The sequence below is a fragment of the Lepidochelys kempii genome, chromosome 5, assembly GCF_965140285.1.
Source record: "Lepidochelys kempii isolate rLepKem1 chromosome 5, rLepKem1.hap1, whole genome shotgun sequence".
Taxonomy (NCBI): domain Eukaryota; kingdom Metazoa; phylum Chordata; order Testudines; family Cheloniidae; genus Lepidochelys; species Lepidochelys kempii.
In genome coordinates, this window is record NC_136384.1 from 211,477 (window position 1) to 232,803 (window position 21,327).

The following is a 21,327-nucleotide window of genomic DNA, read 5'->3' on the forward strand; positions in this document are numbered from 1 at the left end:
CCATGGAGGACGCAATAAGGCTGCCCTCCCCAGAAACCTTTTGCAAAGGCTTTGGGAGTACCACCAGGAGAGCTTCATTGAGATGTCCCTGGAGGATTTCCACTCCATCCCCAGACACGTTAACAGACTTTTCCAGTATCTGTACTGGCTACGAATGCATCCCAAGTCTTCAGGGCAAATTAATCATTATAATCATAGAATATCAGGGTTGGAAGGGACCGCAGGAGGTCATCTAGTCCAACCCCCTGCTCAAAGCAGGACCAATCCCCAACTAAATCATCCCAGCCAGGGCTTTGTCAAGCCTGACCTTAAAAATATCTAAGGAAGGGGATTCCACCACCTCCCTAGGTAACGTATTCCAGTGTTTCACCACCCTCCTAGTGAAAAAGTTTATCCTAATATCCAACCTAAACCTCCCCCATTGCAACCTGAGACCATTACTCCTTGTTCTGTCATCTGCTACCACTGAGAACAGTCTAGATCCATCCTCTTTGGAACCCCCTTTCAGGTAATTGAAAGCAGCTATCAAATTCCCCCTCATTCTTCTCTTCTGCAGACTAAACAAACCCAGTTCCCTCAGCCTCTCCTCATAAGTCATGTGTTCCAGTCCCCTAATAATTTTTGTTGTCCTCCGCTGGACTCTTTCCAATTTTTCCACATCCTTCTTGTAGTGTGGGGCCCAAAACTGGACACAGTACTCCAGATGAGGCCTCACCAGTGTCGAATAGAGGGGAACGATCACGTCCCTCGATCTGCTGGCAATGCCCCTACTTATACACCCCAAAATGCCATTGGCCTTCTTGGCAACAGGGGCACACTGTTGACTCCTATCCAGCTTCTCGTCCACTGTAACCCCTAGGTCCTTTTCTGCCGAACTGCTGTCTAGCCATTCGGTCCCTAGTCTGTAGCGGTACATGGGATTCTTCCATCCTAAGTGCAGGACTCTGCACTTGTCCTTGTTGAACCTCATCAGATTTCTTTTTGCCCAATCCTTCAATTTGTCTAGGGCCCTCTGTACCCTATCCCTACCCTCCAGGGTATCTACCTCTCCCAGTTTAGTGTCATCTGCAAACTTGCTGAGAATGCAATCCACACCATCCTCCAGATCATTTATGAAGATATTGAACAAAACCGGCCCCAGAACCGACCCTTGGGGCACTCCACTTGATATCGGCTGCCAACTAGACATGGTGCCATTGATCACCACCCGTTGAGCCCGACGATCTAGCCAGCTTTCTATCCACCTTATAGTCCATTCATCCAGCCCATACTTCTTTAACTTGCTTGCAAGAATACTGTGGGAGACCGTACTTCCCCCGATCGCCATGAGTTTTCAAAGATAATGGCCAATGACTCTGCAATCACATCCGCCAACTCCTTTAGCACTCTCGGATGCAGCGCATCCAGCCCCATGGACTTGTGCTTTTCCAGCTTTTCTAAATAGTCCCAAACCGCTTCTTTCTCCACAGAGAGCTGGTCACCTTCTCCCCGTGCTGTGTTGCCCAGTGCAGTAGTCTGCGAGCTGACCTTGTTCGTGAAGACAGAGGCAAAAAAAGCATTGAGTACATTAGCTTTTTCCACATCCTCTGTCACTAGGTTGCCTCCCTCATTCAGGAAAGGGCCCACACTTTCCTTGACTTTCTTCTTGTTGCTAACATACCTGAAGAAACCCTTCTTGTTACTCTTAACATCTCTTGCTAGCTGCAACTCCAGGTGTGATTTGGCCTTCCTGATTTCACTCCTGCATCCCCGAGCAATATTTTTATGCTCTTCCCTGGTCATTTGTCCAATCTTCCACTTCTTGTAAGCTTCTTTTTTGTGTTTAAGATCAGTAAGGATTTCACTGTTAAGCCAAGCTGGTCGCCTGCCATATTTACTATTCTTTCTAGAATTAAATATGCTTGCTTTTAAACTGTGTATTATATTTACAGAGGTACACTCACCAGAGGTGCCTTCTCCACCTTCAAGGTCTGGGAGCCCGGGCTGGGAGGGTACTGTCTCCAGGGTGATAAACAGTTCCTGGCTGCCAGGGAAAATGGTTTCTCCACTTGCCTGATATATGCTATCTTCAACCTCCCCCTCCTCATCATCTTCCTCGTCCCCAAAATCCTCATCCCTGTTGTGTGAGAGTCCTTTGCAGGAGTCCATGTACAGGTGTGGGGTAGTTGTAGGGGCACCCCCTAGAATGGCATGCAGCTCATCATAGAAGCGGCATGTCTGGGGCTCTGACCCTGAGTGGGCGTTTGCCTCTTGGGTTTTTTGGTAGGCTTGCCTGAGCTCCTTAAGTTTCACGCGGCACTGCTGCGGGTCCCTGCTATAACCTCTGTCCTTCATGCCCTGGGAGAGTTTTTCAAATATTTTGGTATTTCGTCTTTTGGAATGGAGTTCTGATTCATCTCCCCATACAGTGATCAGATCCAGTACCTCCCGTTCAGTCCATGCTGGGGCTCTTTTGCAATTCTGGGACTCCATGGTCACCTCTGCTGATGAGATCTGCACAGTCACCTGTGCTGATCAGTTTGCCACGCTGGCCAAACAGGAAATGAAATTCAAAAGTTCACGGGGCTTTTCCTGTCTACCTGGCCAGTGCATCCGAGTTGAGAGTGCTGTCCAGAGCAGTCACAATGGAGCACTGTGGGATAGCTCCCGGAGGCCAATACCATCTAATCATGTCCACACTAACCCAAATTCGACCCGGCGACATCGATTTCAGCGCTAATCCCCTCATTGGGGAGGAGTATAGAAATCGATTTTAAGAGCCCATTAAGTTGACAAAAATGGCTTCGTTGTGTGGACGGGTGCAGGGTTAAATCAATCTAATGCTGCTAAATTTAACCTAAACTCATAGTGTAGACCAGGGCTCAGACATGCCAATGGTCAGATCTGCCCTCCTGAGGCCCAGCAATGGGCTGGAGGTGGAGGTCCAGTACCTCTTATATCAGGATTGTGCACCAGCCCAAAGAAGGCTAAATGCATCCCTGTGTCTCCACCCATCCTGTTAGCCCATTAGCGCTAAGGGGGGGCGTTCGGCGCGGTGCCGAGCCGTGTTGGCCAATGCCCCATTAGCGCTCAGGGGGGGCGTTTGGTGCGGTGCCGAGCCCTGTTGGCCAACACCCCGTTAGCGCTAAGGGGGGGGCGTTCGGCGCGGTGCCGAGCCGTGTTGCCCAACGCCCCGTTAGCTCTAAGGGGGGGGGGCGTTCAGCGCGGCGTCGTTAGCGCTAAGGGGGGGGCGTTGGGCGCGGTGCCGAGCCGTGTTGGCCAACGTCCCGTTAGCGCTAAGGGGGGGCGTTGGGCGCGGTGCCGAGCCGTGTTGGCCAACGTCCCGTTAGCGCTAAGGGGGGGGCGTTGGGCGCGGTGCCGAGCCGTGTTGACCAACGCCCCGTTAGCGCTCAGGGGGGGCGTTCGGTGCGGTGCCGAGCCGTGTTGACCAACGCCCCGTTAGCGCTAAGGGGGGGCGTTGGGCGCGGTGCCGAGCCGTGTTGACCAACGCCCCGTTAGCGCTAAGGGGGGGCGTTGGGCGCGGTGCCGAGCCGTGTTGACCAACGCCCCGTTAGCGCTCAGGGGGGGCGTTCGGTGCGGTGCCGAGCCGTGTTGACCAACGCCCCGTTAGCGCTCAGGGGGGGCGTTCGGTGCGGTGCCGAGCCGTGTTGCCCAACGCCCCGTTAGCGCTAAGGGGGGGCGTTCGGTGCGGTGCCGAACCGTGTTGGCCAACGTCCCGTTAGCGCTAAGGGGGGGCGTTCGGCACAGTGCCGAGCCGTGTTGCCCAACGCCCCATTAGCTCTAAGGGGGGGGCGTTCCGCGCAGCGTCGTTAGCGCTAAGGGGGGGCGTTGGGCACGGTGCCGAGCCGTGTTGCCCAACGCCCCATTAGCGCTCAGGGGGGGCGTTCGGCGCGGTGCCGAGCCGTGTTGCCCAACGCCCCATTAGCTCTAAGGGGGGGGGCATTCAGCGCGGCGTCGTTAGCACTAAGGGGGGGGGGGCGTTGGGCGTGGTGCCGAGCCGTGTTGGCCAACGCCCCATTAGCGCTCGGGGGGGCGTTCGGCGCGGTGCCGAGCCGTGTTGCCCAACGCCCCGTTAGCGCTCAGGGGGGGCGTTCGGCACGGTGCCGAGCCGTGTTGGCCAACGTCCCGTTAGCTCTAAGGGGGGGCGTTCGGCACGGTGCCGAGCCGTGTTGGCCAACGTCCCGTTAGCTCTAAGGGGGGGGCGTTCGGCGCGGTGCCGAGCCGTGTTGCCCAACGCCCCATTAGCGCTCAGGGGGGGCGTTCGGCGCGGTGCCGAGCCGTGTTGGCCAACGTCCCGTTAGCTCTAAGGGGGGGGCGTTCAGCGCGGCGTCGTTAGCGCTAAGGGGGGGGGCGTTGGGCGCGGTGCCGAGCCGTGTTGACCAACGCCCCATTAGCGCTCAGGGGGGGCGTTGGGCGCGGTGCCGAGCCGTGTTGCCCAATGCCCCGTTAGCGCTCAGGGGGGGCGTTCGGTGCGGTGCCGAGCCGTGTTGGGCAACGCCCGGGTGCATGGCTTTACTCCTGCTTCACACCACCAGGGTTGTACTGAGCTATTTGCAAACAGTGACAGGCTGCGATGTGCTGCCACACCCTAGGCTTGTGAATACCTTGGGTATTGATCCTAAACCAGTCCCCTGGTCTGCTCACTCCATGTAGGGGAGAAACGTCAACGCTGTCTCATGAGTCCGTCCTACCATTCTTCACTGTGCTCACGCGAACTGCACCTCTCTGAGTGCTCTGCCTGAACCGGTCCCCTCTCATGCCCCCCTAAATATTACCTCCCTGGATACTCACTCTCAAATTCTCCTAACACAAACCGCAGGCTCTTCCCTATATGCTCATCCTACCCTGTTCCCTGGGTGCTCCTGCTGAACATCTCCCTAAGTGTCCACCCCAAACTGCTCGGCCCTTAATGCTCTTCCCTTGGTGTCCATTGTAAAGCTCTCTTCTCAGGTGCGCCCCTAAATGATTCCACAATGGTTTCACCCGACATTGTTCCTCTCTGGATGCTCGCCATACCCGGTTTGCCCTACACTGCTCCTCACTTGGTCCTTGCCCTAAACCGTTCTGTGAGTGTTCACTCTAAATTGCTCCATCTCTGGGATTCACTCAAAAAACATTCGTCCAGCATTCACCCTAAAGTGCTGCTCCCCACATGCTCACGCTGAATTATTCCCTGGGTGTTTTCCCTTAATTGCTGCTCCTTGAGTGTTCACCCTAAACCAAGCCATTGGTGTTCATCATAAACCTTCCCAGGTGTGTGCCCTGACCAGTTCCCCGGGCACTCACTCTAAGCCACTCTGCCTAGCAATACGCACCATGAATTGTGCTCTGTGGGTGCCACCCATCTCTACTCCTCCCCCAGTGCTCACCCGAAGTGTCCCCCAGGTGCTCAGCCTAACCTGTTCCTCCTTATGAGTTCCAGCTTAAACCTCTCCTGGGGTAACTAGGAGCCAGCTGTGACACACCAGTACTGCTGTTTCCAGCTAAAGCCCTGCTCAGGACTTTTAAATATCCTGCTCCCTCTAGCATGGCAGCGGGTCCTGTCGGACCTGTGGGATCCCAGTCCCTCTGCAGGGGTCTACCAATAAGGAAAAGAGCCCATTCACTGAGCCCAGGCAGGGAAACCCAGAAACCTTTATAGGCACTCAAAATACAGGAATAAGGAACAGCGCAGCCTAACAGGCCTTAAAGCAGACACGTGCCTGGGGAGGAGCTATGTGGGCCAAGGGTCCCCCAGAAGTGGTGACGCACACGCGCACGTGTGTCTTCGGGCACAGCCCCCGTAGACACACACGCGCACGTGTGTCTTCGGGCACAGCCCCCGTAGACACACACGCGCACGTGTGTCTTCGGGCACAGCCCCCGTAGACGCACACGCGCACGTGTGTCTTCAGGCACAGCCCCCGTAGACGCACATGCGCACGTGTGTCTTCGGGCACAGCCCCTGTAGATGCACACAGAGACTTGGCTCTGTCTCATGCACACACAAGGGCTTCATGTGTACATGGACACAGGTCCCTGTGTTGCCCAGCTGCGTGGAAATGGGAGAGACGGGACTTGCTCTCTTTGGTGCCGCCTTTGAGTTTCTGGTGCTGCTCACTGTGCAGTGAAGTCCTGTTGCCCACAGGGCCGCCAGCATGTTTCCATTCATGGCCGTACCCTGCTGCATGTCTCTCCCCCCCCCACCATGTGACTTGCATTAGCAGTTTTGCCTCATGTCTCTGAGCTGGCCAGCCAGGCTGCCTCTGAAAGGGCCATGAAGGGCCGGGCAGCAAAGCGTTCCCTTAGTGGCAGAGAGGGAGCAGCACAGCTGCGCCAGGAGCGTGTCTCTCCCTGCCAGGATCAGGCTGTAACTCATCTTCTCACAGCTTGTCCAGCTGCTCCTTAAAATAGATGCTCCTGGCTGTGCACAGGGCACAGAGCCCTGTCCTGTGACAGCTGCCCCAAGATTCCAGCAGCTTCAGAGCCCAGCACTGTCTGCTGGCAGAGCAGGCCCTGGCCATCGGCTGCTGTCTGAGCAGGAAGCAGCATCGCAGTGCTGCGCCTGAAAAGGCTTCTGAGCAAACCTGGAGGGAGCTAGCGCCCAGGGCAGGAGCCCCCCAGTGCATTGTGCTCAGGGCAGGTACCACGAGGCGGGGCAAGAGGGTGCTTGTACTGTCTGTTCCCAGTCCCCCCCACCGCTCCGGGGTAAAATTCAGGGGTAAGTGGCCATCAGTGAAACGGACTGAGTGTGACTAAGCACACTGCGCTGCACCCAGGCCAACACAATCCCTGTGGCACATGCTTGTCAGGAGGGAGCAGTGTTTGCATTTGCGCTCCCCACAGGCTCCCCGGTCTGCTCAGACCTCTGACATCACCATCCTGTGAGTGCTGCAGCCTCTGTGGGTGGGCCCGGAGCCCCCTGCACATTCCTCCTCCCTGGCAGGCTCCCTCACCCCGCAGGCTCACCCACTCGTCGCTCTTTTCCCCGCACAGATAAGGCCCAGTGGCAGCTGGAGTACCCCTACTGCGGTGGGCAGATGCAGTCTCCCATCAATATTGACACCAATTCCACAATCTTCAGCCCTGAGCTGCAGCCTGTTGTGCTGGCAGGTTGCAACCTGGACCCCAGTGAGCAGCTCAGCCTAATGAACAACGGACACACAGGTCAGTGGCGGGGCTGAGTCGTGTGTGCTGGGCTCACAGGGCATGGAACTTGCTTCACAGGGTGCTCAGACGAGATGGGATATTTTGAGACATTTCCCATAGATTAGTCCTGGCCTCTTCCAGCAGGGGGCGCTGTGTGGAGTGGGGCAGGAGCACTCACTGTGGGACTCACAGCTACTCCAGCCCCAGCCTCTCCCAACAGGGGGCACCCTAAGGAGTGGCGCAGGGCACTGGCTGTGGGGGGAGCTCCCAGCTGCCCCAGCCTTTCCCAGCAGGAGGAACTGCAGGGAGTGGGGCAGGAGTGCTGGCTGTTGGGGGAGCTTAGGGCTGCCAGGTGTCCGATTGTTGACGGGAACGCCCGGTCGAAAAGGGACCTTGGTGGCTCTGGTCAGCACCACCGAGTGGGCCATTGAAAGTCCAGTTAGCGGTGCTGCTGGGCTAAAGCAGGCTCGACCCTACCTCTCCTGGCACCACGCTGGGCCCCAGAAGCAGCCAGCAGGTCCAGCTCCTAGGCAGGGGGGCCATAGGGCTCCACGCGCTGCCCCTGCCCCGAGAACCGGCTCCGCACTCCCATTGGCTGGAAACCACGGCCAGTGGGAGCTGGGGGAGTGGTGCCTGCGGGCGAGAGCAGTGAGTGGAGCCTCCTGCCTAGGAGCCGGACCTGCTGGCCACTTCTGGGGTGCAGCACGGTGCCAGGACAGGCAGGGAGCCTGCTGACCCACACCGCGCCACTGACCAGGAGCCGCCGGAGGTAAGCCCTGAGCCCCAGCCCTGACCCCCAACCCCCTGCCCCAGCCCTGATCCCCCTCCTGCACCCCAAACCACTCATCCCCGACCCCACCCCAGACCCACAACCCCAGCCAGAGCCCGTCACCCCCTCCCACACCCCAACCCCCTGCCCCAGCCCAGTGAAAGTGAGTGAGGATGTGGGAGAGCGAGCCACTGAGGGAAGGGGAATGTAGTGAGTGTGGGGGCAGGGCCTTGGGGCAGGGGTGGGGCTAGGGTGTTCAGTTTTGTGCAATTAGGAAGTTGGCAACCCTAGGGGAGCTTTCAGCTACTTCAGTCCCAGCCTCACCCAGCAGAGGCGCTGTGGGGAGCAGGGGGGCAGGAGCGCTGGCCGTGGGGGGAGCTCCCGGCTACTCCAGCCTGGTCTCTCCCAGCAGAGGGGACGCTGTGGGGAGCAGGGGGGCAGGAGCGCTGGCAGTGGGGGGAGCTCCCAGCTACTCCAGCCTGGTCTGTCCCAGCAGAGGGGACGCTGTGGGGAGCAGGGGGGCAAGAGCGCTGGCTGTGGGGGAGCTCCCGGCTACTCCAGCCTGGTCAGTCCCAGCAGAGGGGACGCTGTGGGGAGCGGGGGGGCAGGAGCGCTGGCTGTGGGGGAGCTCCTGGTTTTACAGTTCCAGTCTCCCCCAGCAGGCCCCACTGGGGTGCCAGGTCTGGGTAAGCTCTGGGCTCACTGTTCTGCCCCTCCCAGTGAAGGTTCCCTGACTGTCCTAGAGTTTCATAGATTCCTGGATTCCAAGGCCAGAAGGGACCATCAGATCCCTAGTCTGACCTGCTCTGTAGCACACGCCCTTGAATCCAACCACAGTCCCCTGCACTGAGCCCCAGAACTTGTTTGGCTAAAGCAGCTTCCAGAAAGGCAGCCAGGCTTGAAGATGTCAAAGAGTCGGGGAGTCCAGCACTGCCTCTGGCAGTGTGCGCCAGGTGTTACTCACGTAAAAACATTCTTCCAAATTTGTGCCTGATTTCTCATTTGAATTCATGTGGTTTCAGCTCCCAGCCATAGGTTCTTGTTCTGCCTTTCTCTGCTCAAGTAAAGAGCCCTTGGAACCTGTTATTTTCTTCCCAGGAAGGTACTTAGGGCTAAGGTACTTAGGTAAATAAGGGTTTGTGTACATGGGGACACACAGGAAAATTAATCTGAATTAGCCAAAGGTATGAATTTAAAGTGGATTAGTTAAACTGTCTTGAACTCCTGTGTGGATGCTCTTATTCAGAGTTAGAGTGGCCTTTTTTCAGTTTTGTTTAGTTCACTTTAATTCTGATTCAGAGTGTCCACGTAGGGGTTTAATATGATTTAACTAATCCACTTTAAACGTTAGTTTCCTGAGTGTTCCTGTGTTGTAGACAAACTCTACACCATAATCAAGTCACCTCTCAATCTCCTTTTTGATTAAACAGATGGAGGTCTCTCACTAGGAGACATTTTCTGTAGCACTCAACTCATTTTTATAGATCTTTTCTTCACCCTCTCTAATTTTTAAATGTGGACCCCAGAACTGGGCGCAAGTTCCAGTATCGGCCTCACCAATGCCTTATACAGGGATAAAAGCACCTGCCTGCTCCTCTGCTATCCCCTATTTACACCCCCAAGGATCTCATTAGCCCCTTGTGCCGCAGAGTTGCACTGGGAGCTCCCGTTGTATTGCTGGTGCACTGTAACCCCTAAATCCTCTTCTGAGTTGCTGCTCCCCAGGACTGTAAGTGCTGTAGCCCCCGTCTGTAAGTGCAGCCTGGATTCCTTGTTCTTACATGGAGAACTTGGCATTTGGCTGCATTAAAGCACATTTTGTTGGAATGGGCCCAGCTTACCAAGTGATCCAGATTGGTCTGTGTGGCTGCCCTGTTCTCATCCTTATTGCTCTGCCGATCTTTGTGGCATCAGCAGTGACTTACTGCCAGAGCATTAGTGAAACTGTTGAATAGTGTCAGGCCTTGAACTGATCCCTGCAGAACCTCACTATAGACTCCCCTGATCAGTGAGGATTCCCCATTGGCAGCTGTTTTTTGAGAGCTGTTGGTAAGCTGGGGCATAATCCATTTAACGTGTGCTCTGTTTCTGCTGTATAGTGCTACGGTTTTAACTGCGTGTTGCACTGTACTGAGTCTCAGTGTGTTACATCTCTACCCTTCCCTCTCTCAACCAAACTCCTAACTGCATCAAAGAATGCAATCGGTTTCTTTGCCAAGACCTGGTTTCCATTACACCACATTGACTATTTTCGATAACACACATCTCCGCCTGGTGCCAGCGCATGGATCAGAGCCCACCTCCGACTCCTCTCCCGCTTCACTCCCTCTCTCCTGCAGTTGTCCTTCAGCTGCCAGGCTCTCTGACTATTGCCAGCGGCTACCCCCAGGAGCACAGAGCAATGCAGCTGCACCTGCACTGGGGCTCCCCGGCAGGGCCGGGCTCAGAACACACTGTGGACGGACGCCGCTATGATGGGGAGGTAAAGATCCGTCGTGGACCTTCCCCTCTTGCCTGCTGCTCCCCGGGTGTGCCTCAGTTACTGGCGATGATCACATCAGTCCCACCCGCTCCAGCTGTCTGCACAGGGTGAGGGCTAGGGCCCTGAGGGGGTTGTGGCACCCCCAGGTCACTGGCTGCCCTTTGTCCACACTGCAGCTCCGTTGGCGGGGAGTTGCCACCCCTGCCCTCAGTGGAGTGCTCCGACCACAATCTCCGCTCTTGACTCAGACCCTCTCAGGGCACAGGTCAAGTGCCCAGTGCCAGCAACCCAGAGGGAGGAATCCTGCGCTTCGGGCTGAGCAACTGAAATCAAAGCAGAGTTTATGACACAGCCTGAAACATGGAAGCAGAGGGGAAGTGAGGCATGGAAGGGACCTTGTGCCAGCAGGGTGGGGGTGGGGAGAGAATAGCCTGGAGCCAGGCACCCGGTGCACAGCGCAGGGACAGACCCACACGGGGAGCACTCACTCTGCGTACAGGATAAACAATCCATACTGCTCTGCAGCCAGACTGCCCTGGCACTAACCAGGTGCTCGGGCCACAGGGAGCCCACCCCCACCTAAGTCCAGGGCCCATCGCAGCCCCCTTTAAAATTGCCCGAGAATGTGCCTGGGGGGCACAAACTATCCCAGGGGACCCAGGCCCTAAGGAGGGGTCAACGCAGAGCTCCCAGTGCAGGCTGCCCTGTGCTGGAGGATGATTCATCTTTTCCCCAGAACTCTGGCCCGCTTCTTGGCATGTGAGGGCCGTGATATTCTCTGGGCCTGGGAGTGGGGACAGCTCGCTGTGCCCTCGTCCTTGGCACCAGCCCAGAGCTGTGTGGTCACAGAGATCCTGGGGCTGTTTGCCGCCTGGGTCTGGTTCCTAACTTGTTCTACCCTCCCTCCCCCATTGCTGTTCACACGGAGCCGCCAGGGCCCAGTGCATCAGGGAGGACAGGAGTTGGAGCTGGCTGCCAGCATGCTGCTGTCCCAGCGAGAGGGGCACCAGGGAGACGACCTTGAGCCCTGCCCCATGTGCAGAAAATGGGGGAGGCTGGTGGCAGGGTGGGCTCTTGGGGCAGCAGGGGCTGGCAGCAGCAGCAGTATGCTCAGGTCACCGTAAATGGTTTGGGGAGCTTGCCTGGTGCCAAGTGGGGGGCTCTGGCCAGGTGACCAAGCCCCAGGCGCTGCTAATGGAGAGGCCCTAGTGCTGGGGCTGGCCACACCTGGTTGGGTCACCCTGGGACCAGTACAGGTCTGGGTGGTCCAGCACTCATCCATGGCACAATGGAGCCTCAGGGGGTTCTGTGCTTTGATTCCAGATCCATATGGTTTATTACAACCCCAGCTATGAGAGCATCAAAGAGGCAATGAGGCAGCCCGGTGGCCTAGCAGTGCTGGCAGCTTTCCTGCAGGTGATGCCAATGGGGGCAGTCACTGGGAAGGTGGGGTGGGGGCAGTGCCTGGCAGGGATGTTCTGATCACTGGGCTGGGCGTGGCAGGGTAGGCGAGGACTGAGGCAATTCTGGGGTGGAGGGAAATAGGGGCAGTGGAGGGCAGGGGATCTCCAGGAGGGAGGAATGCCCTGTCAACTGGGCCATGCCAGTGCGGAGATGGGACATGCCCCGATCACCAGGCCATGCTGGTGGTGGGAGGCAGAATGTGCTCTGCACACTGGTCCAGGTGAGGTTAGGGGATGCCCTAATCGCTGGTCAGTGGTAGGGTTCATGCTTTGATCCTGATCAGGGGGTGGAAGGGCCGTGCTGGGGGATGCCCTGACCCCAGCCAAGTCAGTCAGGGAGGTCACAGGTCGATCCTCTGCCTGTGAGAGTGATATTAGTCCCATGTTCGGAGCGATGCTCCCTGCTGTGACCCAGCTGCGGGGGCTCAATAGGCAGGAGACTTGCCCTTCCTAGTGCCTGTGCTCTCACACCTGCTGAGTCTGTGCGTTACAGGTTGGGCCGGAGGACAACGTGCACTATCAGCCTCTGCTTGAGCAGCTGGATGAGATCCAAGAGGAAGGTAAAGCCTTTGCGTGCCTAATGCCCACCATGGGGACAGCCCGGGGCAGCGAGTGAGCTGCCTGCTGCATGGAGAGGCTTGTGCATGCCAGACAGACAGAGGCAGGCAGCTCCTGTGAGACAGACAGACAATGAGTGGCCCGCTCAGCCAAGGCCTTTCAGGGATTCCCGCTCAGCATTTGCATACCTGTCTCATCCCTCGGGATTCTCCGGGCTCCCACTCTGCACCTGTCCCAATGACATGACTTCCCTGGTGCCTTAGGCTTGTCCATCCGGGGCTTGTGCAGACTGGCTGTGCCTGTCCAGTGCATTGTGCTTCTGCAGCGAAACCAGGGGGCAGTTCCCATGCGGCGGAGCAGTCACCGCTCACCGTATCTGGGGGTTGGCTCCTGGGGACGTGCTGACCAGGATCTTGCTGTCCTGATTCGGATCCCCAGGGGCCTGTGCAGTTCTTGATTGTTGCTGTGCTCTAGTCCGTGGAGCTGTGCTGCTCTAGATCGTGCTGTCTCTCTATTCTAGAGCATGGAGACATGCTGCTCTAGAGCACCGGCAGTATTTTTTCCCTTCTAGGCAAGGAAACGGCAGTGGCTGGGTTCAATATTGAAGGGTTGCTGCCTACCAACCTAGGCCGCTATTACCGCTACAGTGGCTCTCTGACCACCCCTCCCTGCTACCAGACGGTGAACTGGACTGTCTTCAACCAGACGGTGTTGCTGTCCAAGGAGCAGGTCCGTCCGGGGGGTGAGGGCCTGCCTGTTCTCCTCTTGGGCGTGGGTGGGGCTGCCCGCAGGTGGCTCTGCCATGCCTGTCACACTAGGAGCTGCGAGCCAGCACCAGCAACGGTGGGGGTGGGGGTGGCCCGTAGGCAACCGGAGACCACCTGAAGCCAGCCCCCCTTGCACCAGGGCACTGAGTGCTGAATCCTGGCTGCGTTCATGAGGCTCCCAGGGGCGGCTTAGTGACTCCGTTCAACCCTCCCTCTCCAGATCTCGCTGCTGGAGACCACGCTGCAGGGAGACGATGACAAGGATCTGCAGAACAACTTCCGGCTAACCCAGAGCCTGCACGGACGGAAAGTCCTGGCGAGTTTCCAGGCAGCCCTCAGCCCGAGGCGGGTCCCGCTTCCTGGTAAGGAGCCGTGGGATGTGGCTGGCCGGTTCTCTCCTGCATGCCACCTTGACACAGACAAGCCTGGCAGAGCAGAGCAGAATCAGGATGCTGGTGTCCCAGGAAGGAATAGCTCACGTAAGCTAGTATCAATGAGCGCTGGGCCCACAACAATGCAAGGGGCTCTGTGGGGAGAGGCAGCTTGGTCTCCAGGGCCCACTCTGTCCTGGCCTCACAGCTGACATGCCAGCAGGGCACAAAAGGAATGTGTCTGAACAAATAGTCACAGCAAGTTGTTTGCAGTTTTCGCCAGCTCACTTTGGGACCCAGGCGTTTGGGTGCTTCTCTGTGTGTCCCCAGCCCTGCTAGCCAAAGCCAGGCAGGAGCTGCAGGGGAGCCGGGCTCTTTGAAATCCCAGAACACACCCTCCAGGGGTATTTTGTTCCTCCCACTTCTGGGCCTGGCTATGCCTCTGCCCCACTTCTGAAAGAGCTTGGTCAGTTCAGCTTCTTTGAACCCTTCCCTGGAACACCCCTTCCCCAGCTTAGGTGCTTGTTGAGCTTCCTGACCCATCAGTGGTCTAGGAAAGCCGCAGTCTCACTGCCCCACTTCTGAAGCACTCAACGACTGAGGCTGGGCCAAGCAAGTGGGCCGAGCCCCGGCATGCCTCTGCGTCTCACCCACAGACAAAGCCACCCTGTGCAGGATACAGCTGGTGTGTACCAGGCGATAACAGAACCATTAACAGCCTGTGATACCACATTGGGTAAACATTTGCCTGGCAGAGCCCCATCATGTGTCCCAAAGTCTTAGTGTTTTGGGCCCAGTTTCAGTTACTGCCTGTAGAGCAGACGATTAACCCACCACCAAGCCGCGTGTGCTGGTGGACGTGCCGGAGCCCTGGCACAGTGAGGGCGGCAGAGGCCTTGGAAATGGCAGTCACTGAGCTCGCCCTTACAGCACATGTCATGCAGGTGAGGGTGGGTTTCAAGGAGAGACAGTGCAGGCGCCCTAGAAAGAGGGGTCACATGCTGTGGGCTCAGCAAGCCCTGGGGATGTCAATCCTGCTGCTGCCCAGCGTGAAGGAGGAACCAGACTCGCTGGAGAAGAACATGTCCCTGACTCTGCCCCACAGGCTCCTTGATGTATCTGCACAGACGTAACACGGCTCCCTGAAGCAGTGAGGAGAGGCAGGTCTGGGTGTCCCACCTCCACAGGGGGATATGATCCCCTCTGTCACGTGGGGGAGCACAAAACCATCAGTGGGCTCTGGCCAGAGCTGCTGCCCCAAACCAGGACGAGCTGAGCCCTTCTCTAACCCCTTAGCTGGGGCTGCTCTCCCACAGAGCAGCCTGGGTGCCCCAGGGAGACAGTGTGATTGTTCCAGGACAGCAGGAGGGGACAGGGTGACACGCTAACGGGCTGTTCTTCCTCTACCATCCCAAACATTACCGCTTAAAACAGGCTCTGGAGGGAACGGAGTCTGGGACTCGCAGCCTCACAGGGAGTGGGGCAGAGGGGGGGACTGTAGCACTATGATGGGCCACAGTGCCTCCTTGCCTGCAGTGACCATGGTCTGGCAAGAGCCTCTGCCTTTGGGCAGATGTGGGAAAGGAAATGGGCTGCAGGCCAGGCTGGGGCTGAGCTGCCTCCAGCTGCACGTGAGACCAGGCAACTCGGTGGTGGCACTGAGCATGTCGGCCGTACCAGGAGGCCCCGGCGCTGCACATTGTAAGGGCGGGGCTGGCAAGAGCTGCCCCAGCCATGGCTCCTGGGGTCTGCCCGCCCCTTTCCCAGCCAGGCATTGAGTACCCGGGGCACAGTGCGAGTGATTCGTCTATCACACCCTGGTCAGAGCTTGGCTGCTGCCTTGGGGAATAGCAGAGGACCCTGCAGCTCTGTCCCTGCTAGGTGCTTGCTGGAGTGGGGCGGGGGGGCTGTCTCTCGCGGCCACACCAGCTCCCTCTGTAAGTGCCCTGGTTGAGGGGGCTCGAAGGGCCCCTTGTGATGGTGTCTTGGGGGGGGAGTGATGGTTAGCACAGGGCAGTGCGGGTGCTGCTGGGCTTGCTCTGCTCGCTTTGCTGTAGGCGCTGAACCTGCAGTGAGAGCTGAAGCCATTGGTAGCATGGCTGAGGGCCCATTTCCTGTGTGCCTCTTTAATTTCTGCTGGCTGGGCATCCGGGGTTCTGGCCCTCCTGGGGTGGTGCTCATGAGCTTGCACCCTGGTGCAGCATGCACCCACGGGCCAGGGCTCTGCTGGAACAGCTCAGATCCACTGACCCACTCTTGGGCCTCTATGGCTCCCAGAAGTTAAAGGTCCCTGGAGGTGGGGGAGGGAAGTGGCTAGGCCCAGCTAATGCATCTCTGTTGTCTTTGGGGCAGGTGATGCAGCTCAGAGGGACAGATTCCCTCTGGCAAGTTCCTGGCGCACTGGCTGCTGGGTGGAGAGGTCCACAGGCTCAGTGGGAGGAGGCCCTCCCAGAGCAGCATCCTCTGACTCCGGCCTAGCCCTGGACATCTCTGTCAGGCTATAGCAGGGCGTGGAACTTGGCTTGGGGTTGTGTATGCGGGAGGAAGGTGCCACTTGCTGCAGAGTTCAGGGCTTTCTTCGTGGCAGCCTGCAGTTCAGCATGACTCCTCCAGCCAGGCTGGGCCCAGGTCCCTGATCTGAGCCAGACCCCTGTCTCTGCCACCCAGGTGCTGTGGGCAGTGCCTAGGGCAGGGGTGGGCAAACTATGGTCCAGGGGCCACATCCGGCCCTTCAGATATTTTAACCTGGCCCTCAAGCTCCTGCCAGGGAGCGGGGTTGGGAGCTTGCTCCCCACAGCTCCAGGAAGCAGGGGCATGTCCTCCCTCCGGCTCCTACACATAGGGACAGCTAGGGGACTCCACACACTGCCTCCGCCCCAAGCACCGCCCCTGCAGCTCCCATTAGTCAGCAAATGGGGCCAATGGAAGTTGCAGTGGCGGCGCCTGTAGGCAGGGCAGTGCGCAGAGCCGCCTGGCCGCGCCTCCACGTAGGAGCCAGAGGAGGACATGCCGCTGCTTCTGGGAGCTGCTTGAGGTAAGCGCCGCCCAGAGGCTGCACCCCTGACCCTCTCCCGCACCCCAACCCCCTGCCCCAGTCTGGAGCCCCCTTCTGCACCCTGAACTCCTCATTTCTGGCCCCACCTCAGAGTCCATACCCCCAGCTGGAGCCCTCACTCCCTCCTGCACCCCAACCCCCAATTTTGTGAGCATTAATGGCCCACCATAAAATTTCCATACCCAGATGTGGCCCTCAGGCCAAAAAGATTGCCCACGCCTGGCCTAGGGGCACACGGTCCCAAAGGAAGCCAAGTTCCCGGCAGGGAATCAGGTGTAACCCTTCTGCCTGTCACAGTTGGCAGCAACAAGGGCCGGGTTCAGTATCTAGGGGTTCCATTCCAATAACACAATGCAAACCGGCTCAAGCCCCCATCCAGTGACCTGGGACAAATATATACCACCCCCGCTGGGCGCCTCCAAGAGTCAATACTTCCCCTCTCGCAAGCACATAGTCTGAGTGTGGCAAAAAGCCTTTTAATAACAGAGAGAAACAATGTGGCATCATGTTGGGGAAACACCACCAGCCGGCCGTAACACAACCCACGAGCAAAACCCCACCCCAAGCAAATTGGGGCGTGCCCTTTCCCTTTGGTTCTTGAGTCCAGCAACCCCAAATCACCCAAAGTCCCAAAAGTCCAACGACGCAAAAGTCTCTGTCCCTGGTTAGGGCAGCCCCAGAGTTCAAAAGTTTATCTGCAGAGTTTTAACCTCCCAACCTGGGTGGAGATGGGGGTGTGTGTTAAGGGGCACCTTACGTGGTCCAACACTGATGGCCCCACCTCTCCATGGGGCTCCGCTCTGCCAGCCGCTCTGCTCTGCTCGCCATCCCACAAACTGAACTGCTCCACCAGCCGCTCTGCCCACCGTGCTGCAAATGGCTCCACCATATAGCGTCAGGCTCCCCCACTACTCAACACAACACTCAGTGATGTCAGCTCTTAGGTGATTTCAGCTTGCAGTAGGGGAGCCCCAGTGCTGGTGCACTGTCAGCCCAAAGCGAATGCAGCTCAGCAGCCTGTAACCAGACTCCTAATGGAATCACAGTTAGCTCTGACATTCCACAGTGGAGAGAGGAGGAAGTGCAATTAGCCTGTAAGGCCCTCCCCAGAGGGCCCATGCCACCAAATATTAATACCTGTCCCCAGCCTCTCTCAGTTCATAGTTTTGGAACCCATGACCCTTGTCTAGCGAGTGCTACTTAAAAAGAAAAGGAGGACTTGTGGCACCTTAGAGACTAACCAATTTATTTGAGCATGAGCTTTCGTGAGCTACAGCTCCCTTCATCGGATGCATATTGTGGAAAGAACAGAAGATCTTTTTATACATACAAAGCATGAAAAAATGGGTGTTTATCACTACAAAAGGTTTTCTCTCCCCCCACCCCACTCTCCTGCTGGTAATAGCTTATCTAAAGTGATCACTCTCCTTACAATGTGTATGATAATCAAGGTGGGCCATTTCCAGCACAAATCCAGGGTTTAACAAGAACGTCTGAGGAAGGGGGGCAATATGAACAAGAGGCTGCTCGGCAGCTCTCCAACACCACTTTCTACAAGCCATTACCCTCTGATCCCACTGAGAGTTACCAAAAGAAACTACAGCATTTGCTCAAGAAACTCCCTGAAAAAGCACAAGAACAAATCCCCACAGACACAACCCTGGAACCCCGACCTGGGATATTCTATCTATTACAGTTATTCTGAAACCTGTCAGAGTGCTACTTAGTTGATGGCGAGTCCCTCCATCATAACAAAAGACCAAGTGCAGTTCCACTGTCCTTGATTCCCATAATCAGGGTAATAACAATTTATTCTTCCTGCCCCAATAACAGAGACACTGGGGATCCCACAGCTACCAAAGTGACCATTTGGGCAGCTATGGCCTCATTCTAGGCGGTGTGGGTGTGCCTATGCAAATGAGATCAGCCCCTGAAGTTCTTTTCCGCAACTTAGAATCATAGAATATCAGGGTTGGAAGGCACCTCAGGAGGTCATTTAGTCCAAACCCCTGCTCAAAGCAGGACCAATCCCCAATTAAATCATCCCAGCCAGGGCTTTGTCAAGCCTGACCTTAAAAACTTCAAAGGAAGGAGATTCTACCACCTCCCTAGGTAACGCATTCCAGTGTTTCACCACCCTCCTAGTGAAAAAGTTTTTCCTAATATCCAATCTAAACCTCCCCCACTGCAACTTGAAACCATTACTCCTTGTTCTGTCATCTGCTACCACTGAGAACAGTCTAGATCCATCCTCTTTGGAACCCCCTTTCAGGGAGTTGAAAGCAGCTATCAAATCCCCCCTCATTCTTCTCTTCTGCAGACTAAATAATCCCAGTTCCCTCAGCCTCTCCTCATAAGTCATGTGTTCCAGACCCCTAATCATTTTGTTGCCCTCCGCTGGACTCTCCAATTTATCCACACCCTTCTTGTAGTGTGGGGCCCAAAACTGGACACAGTACTCCAGATGAGGCCTCACCAATGTCGAATAGAGGGGAACGATCATGTCCCTCGATCTGATGGCTATGCCCCTACACTTATACATCCCAAAATGCCATTGGCCTTCTTGGCAACAAGGGCACGCTGTTGTCTCATATCCAGCTTCTCGTCCACTGTCACCCCAGGTCCTTTTCCGCAGAACTGTTGCCTAGCCGTTCGGTCCCTAGTCTGTAGCGGTGCATTGGGTTTTTCCATCCTAAGTGCAGGACCCTGCACTTATCCTTGTTGAACCTCAGATTTCTTTTGGCCCAATCCTCCAATATGTCTAGGTCCCTCTGTATCCTATCCCTGCCCACCAGCGTATCTACCACTCCTCCCAGTTTAGTATTATCCGCAAATTTGCTGAGAGTGCAATCCACACCATCCTCCAGATCATTTATGAAGATATTGAACAAAACCGGCCCCAGGACCGACCCTTGGGGCACTCCGCTTGACACCGGCTGCCAACTAGACATGGAGCCATTGATCACTTGCCAGACCTCACCACCAGATGTCAGGGTGGAGCTCATCCTGACTCTGCTTACACAGGCAAAGCCGAGCCTAACAGAGACTTGTGCTGAACAAACGGGGCACAGCAGTCAGAGCCCTGACTTTACCTGCCTGGCCCCTCATGCAGGGTCCTGCCCCATTAGTGAGGGCTTCGGGCTGGGACGAGCATTCTAGAAAGAGTCTAAAGCTGCCTGCAGGGTGGTCCCAGGGGCAGGGATGGCATGGGCACAGGATTTGGAGTGTCCTTGCCGCAGGAGTTTGAATTCAGTGAGTCTCTGGGCTGTTTACGGGATGAGGGGGAGACTGTGAGGGTTCCTGGGACATTTTTGGATGCGGGTGCGGGGCCAGGGTTGGGCTGTTCCTGGCTTCGGTGCAGGCATTCCAGGGGAGTTGCTGGGTATACCTGGGCTGGGGGGATGGCTGAGGGGTGATCACAGGGGGTGCTGGGAGGCCCCTGGATCATGCGTGTTTGAGTCCCTGTATCTCACCACAGACGGTGGAGTTCCCCCCATGACGCCCGCCCCTGACGGTGCCACAGAGGGAAGCACGGACGAAGCTCCAGGAGCAGGTATCTCTTGCCTCCTGGTGGCTTTTGTTATCCCCTCTGGGGCTGGCTCTGGCTCTGCCCTGTCCGTCTCCCTGCAGCCAGCACAGCTGTGGGGGGCTCCACCTTGTCTGCGCAGAGTCAGAGCCTCTGCTGGGGCTCTGGCCAGAGGCTTCGGGGCTCTGAGGGGCAGCGTGGCCTGACTCTGCTGGTGGCTGGGTGCGGCTGTGGATCTGTGCAGGTTGAGTGCTCCTGAGGGGCAGGGGCTCGGGACTATCTCAGTGGCTGGCTGTGGGGGATGGATGGCTCTGCTCCGGGGGGGGGGGGAGGGATGGGGCGGGGTGCTTGCTGGAAGGAGGGGTGTGGGGTGGTCTCAGTGGCTGGCTGTGGGGGATGGATGGCTCTGCTCGGGGGGGCGGGGATGGGGGGGGTGCTTGCTGGAGGGAGGGGCGTGGGGTGGTCTCAGTGGCTGGCTGTGGGGGATGGGCTCTGCTGTACTAGGTATTCCCAGGGGTCTTTTTGGAGGGTGGGGGGATGGGAGTGTCAGTAGCTAGTTTGTCCCCTGTATCTCAGACTCTTGCTGGCTGGGGTGTTTTGTTTCTTTTAAACACCGTATGGGGGGGTGGAGGGAGAGAGATAGGCCATGAAGGGCCTTGAAAGGGAAGCAAGGAAGCAAATGTTGGATATGCTAGAGCCGTGGTTCTCAGCCAGGGGTCCGGGGCCCCCTGGGGGGCTGCGAACAGGTTTCAGGGGGGCCGCCAAGCAGGGTCAGCGTTAGACTTGCTGGGGCCCAGGGCAGAAAGCCGAAGTCCCACTGCATGGGGCTGAAGCCCACAGCCCTGAGCCCCGCCACTCGGGGCTGACCCTGAAGCCTCAGTAATGTAGCTTTGCAGGGGCCCCTGTGGCGGGGGGCCCCAGGCAAGTGCCCGGCCTGCTCCCCCCTAGCGTCGACCCTGGCTTTTATGTGCAGAAAACCAGCTGCTGTGGCACAGGGGGGCCGTGGAGTTTTTACAGCATGTTGCGGGGGGGTGAGAACCCCTGTGCTAGAGAAGAGGGTGGCAGGGGAGGGATCTGTGGCCAGAGCGACAGGCTAGGAAATTAGCTTTGCAACAGCATTCCCCATGCATATGAGACACGCGTCAAGACTGGCGCAGTAATGGAGACATGAGCTGACGTGTTCTAGCTTGTGATTGGATACAAAAGGT

The 21,327-nt window shown here is 57.3% G+C and overlaps 1 protein-coding gene across 3 annotated transcripts in view; it reads left to right on the forward strand.

The window, feature by feature from the left end:
• CA9 (carbonic anhydrase 9) overlaps nucleotides 1–21,327 on the forward strand; it is a 70,162-nt gene that overhangs the window by 37,467 nt on the left and 11,368 nt on the right. For 2 of the 3 annotated variants that reach the window (XM_073343232.2, XM_073343233.2), the window contains exons 3-8: nucleotides 6,976–7,146; nucleotides 10,237–10,379; nucleotides 11,703–11,795; nucleotides 12,336–12,402; nucleotides 12,972–13,129; nucleotides 13,388–13,529. In XM_073343232.2, coding sequence (XP_073199333.1) covers nucleotides 6,976–7,146; nucleotides 10,237–10,379; nucleotides 11,703–11,795; nucleotides 12,336–12,402; nucleotides 12,972–13,129; nucleotides 13,388–13,529 — 774 coding nt within the window. Of the gene's footprint in view, nucleotides 1–6,975; nucleotides 7,147–10,236; nucleotides 10,380–11,702; nucleotides 11,796–12,335; nucleotides 12,403–12,971; nucleotides 13,130–13,387; nucleotides 13,530–20,071; nucleotides 20,147–21,327 lie in introns of all 3 variants that reach the window. The other variant, XM_073343230.2, reaches the window with a different exon arrangement.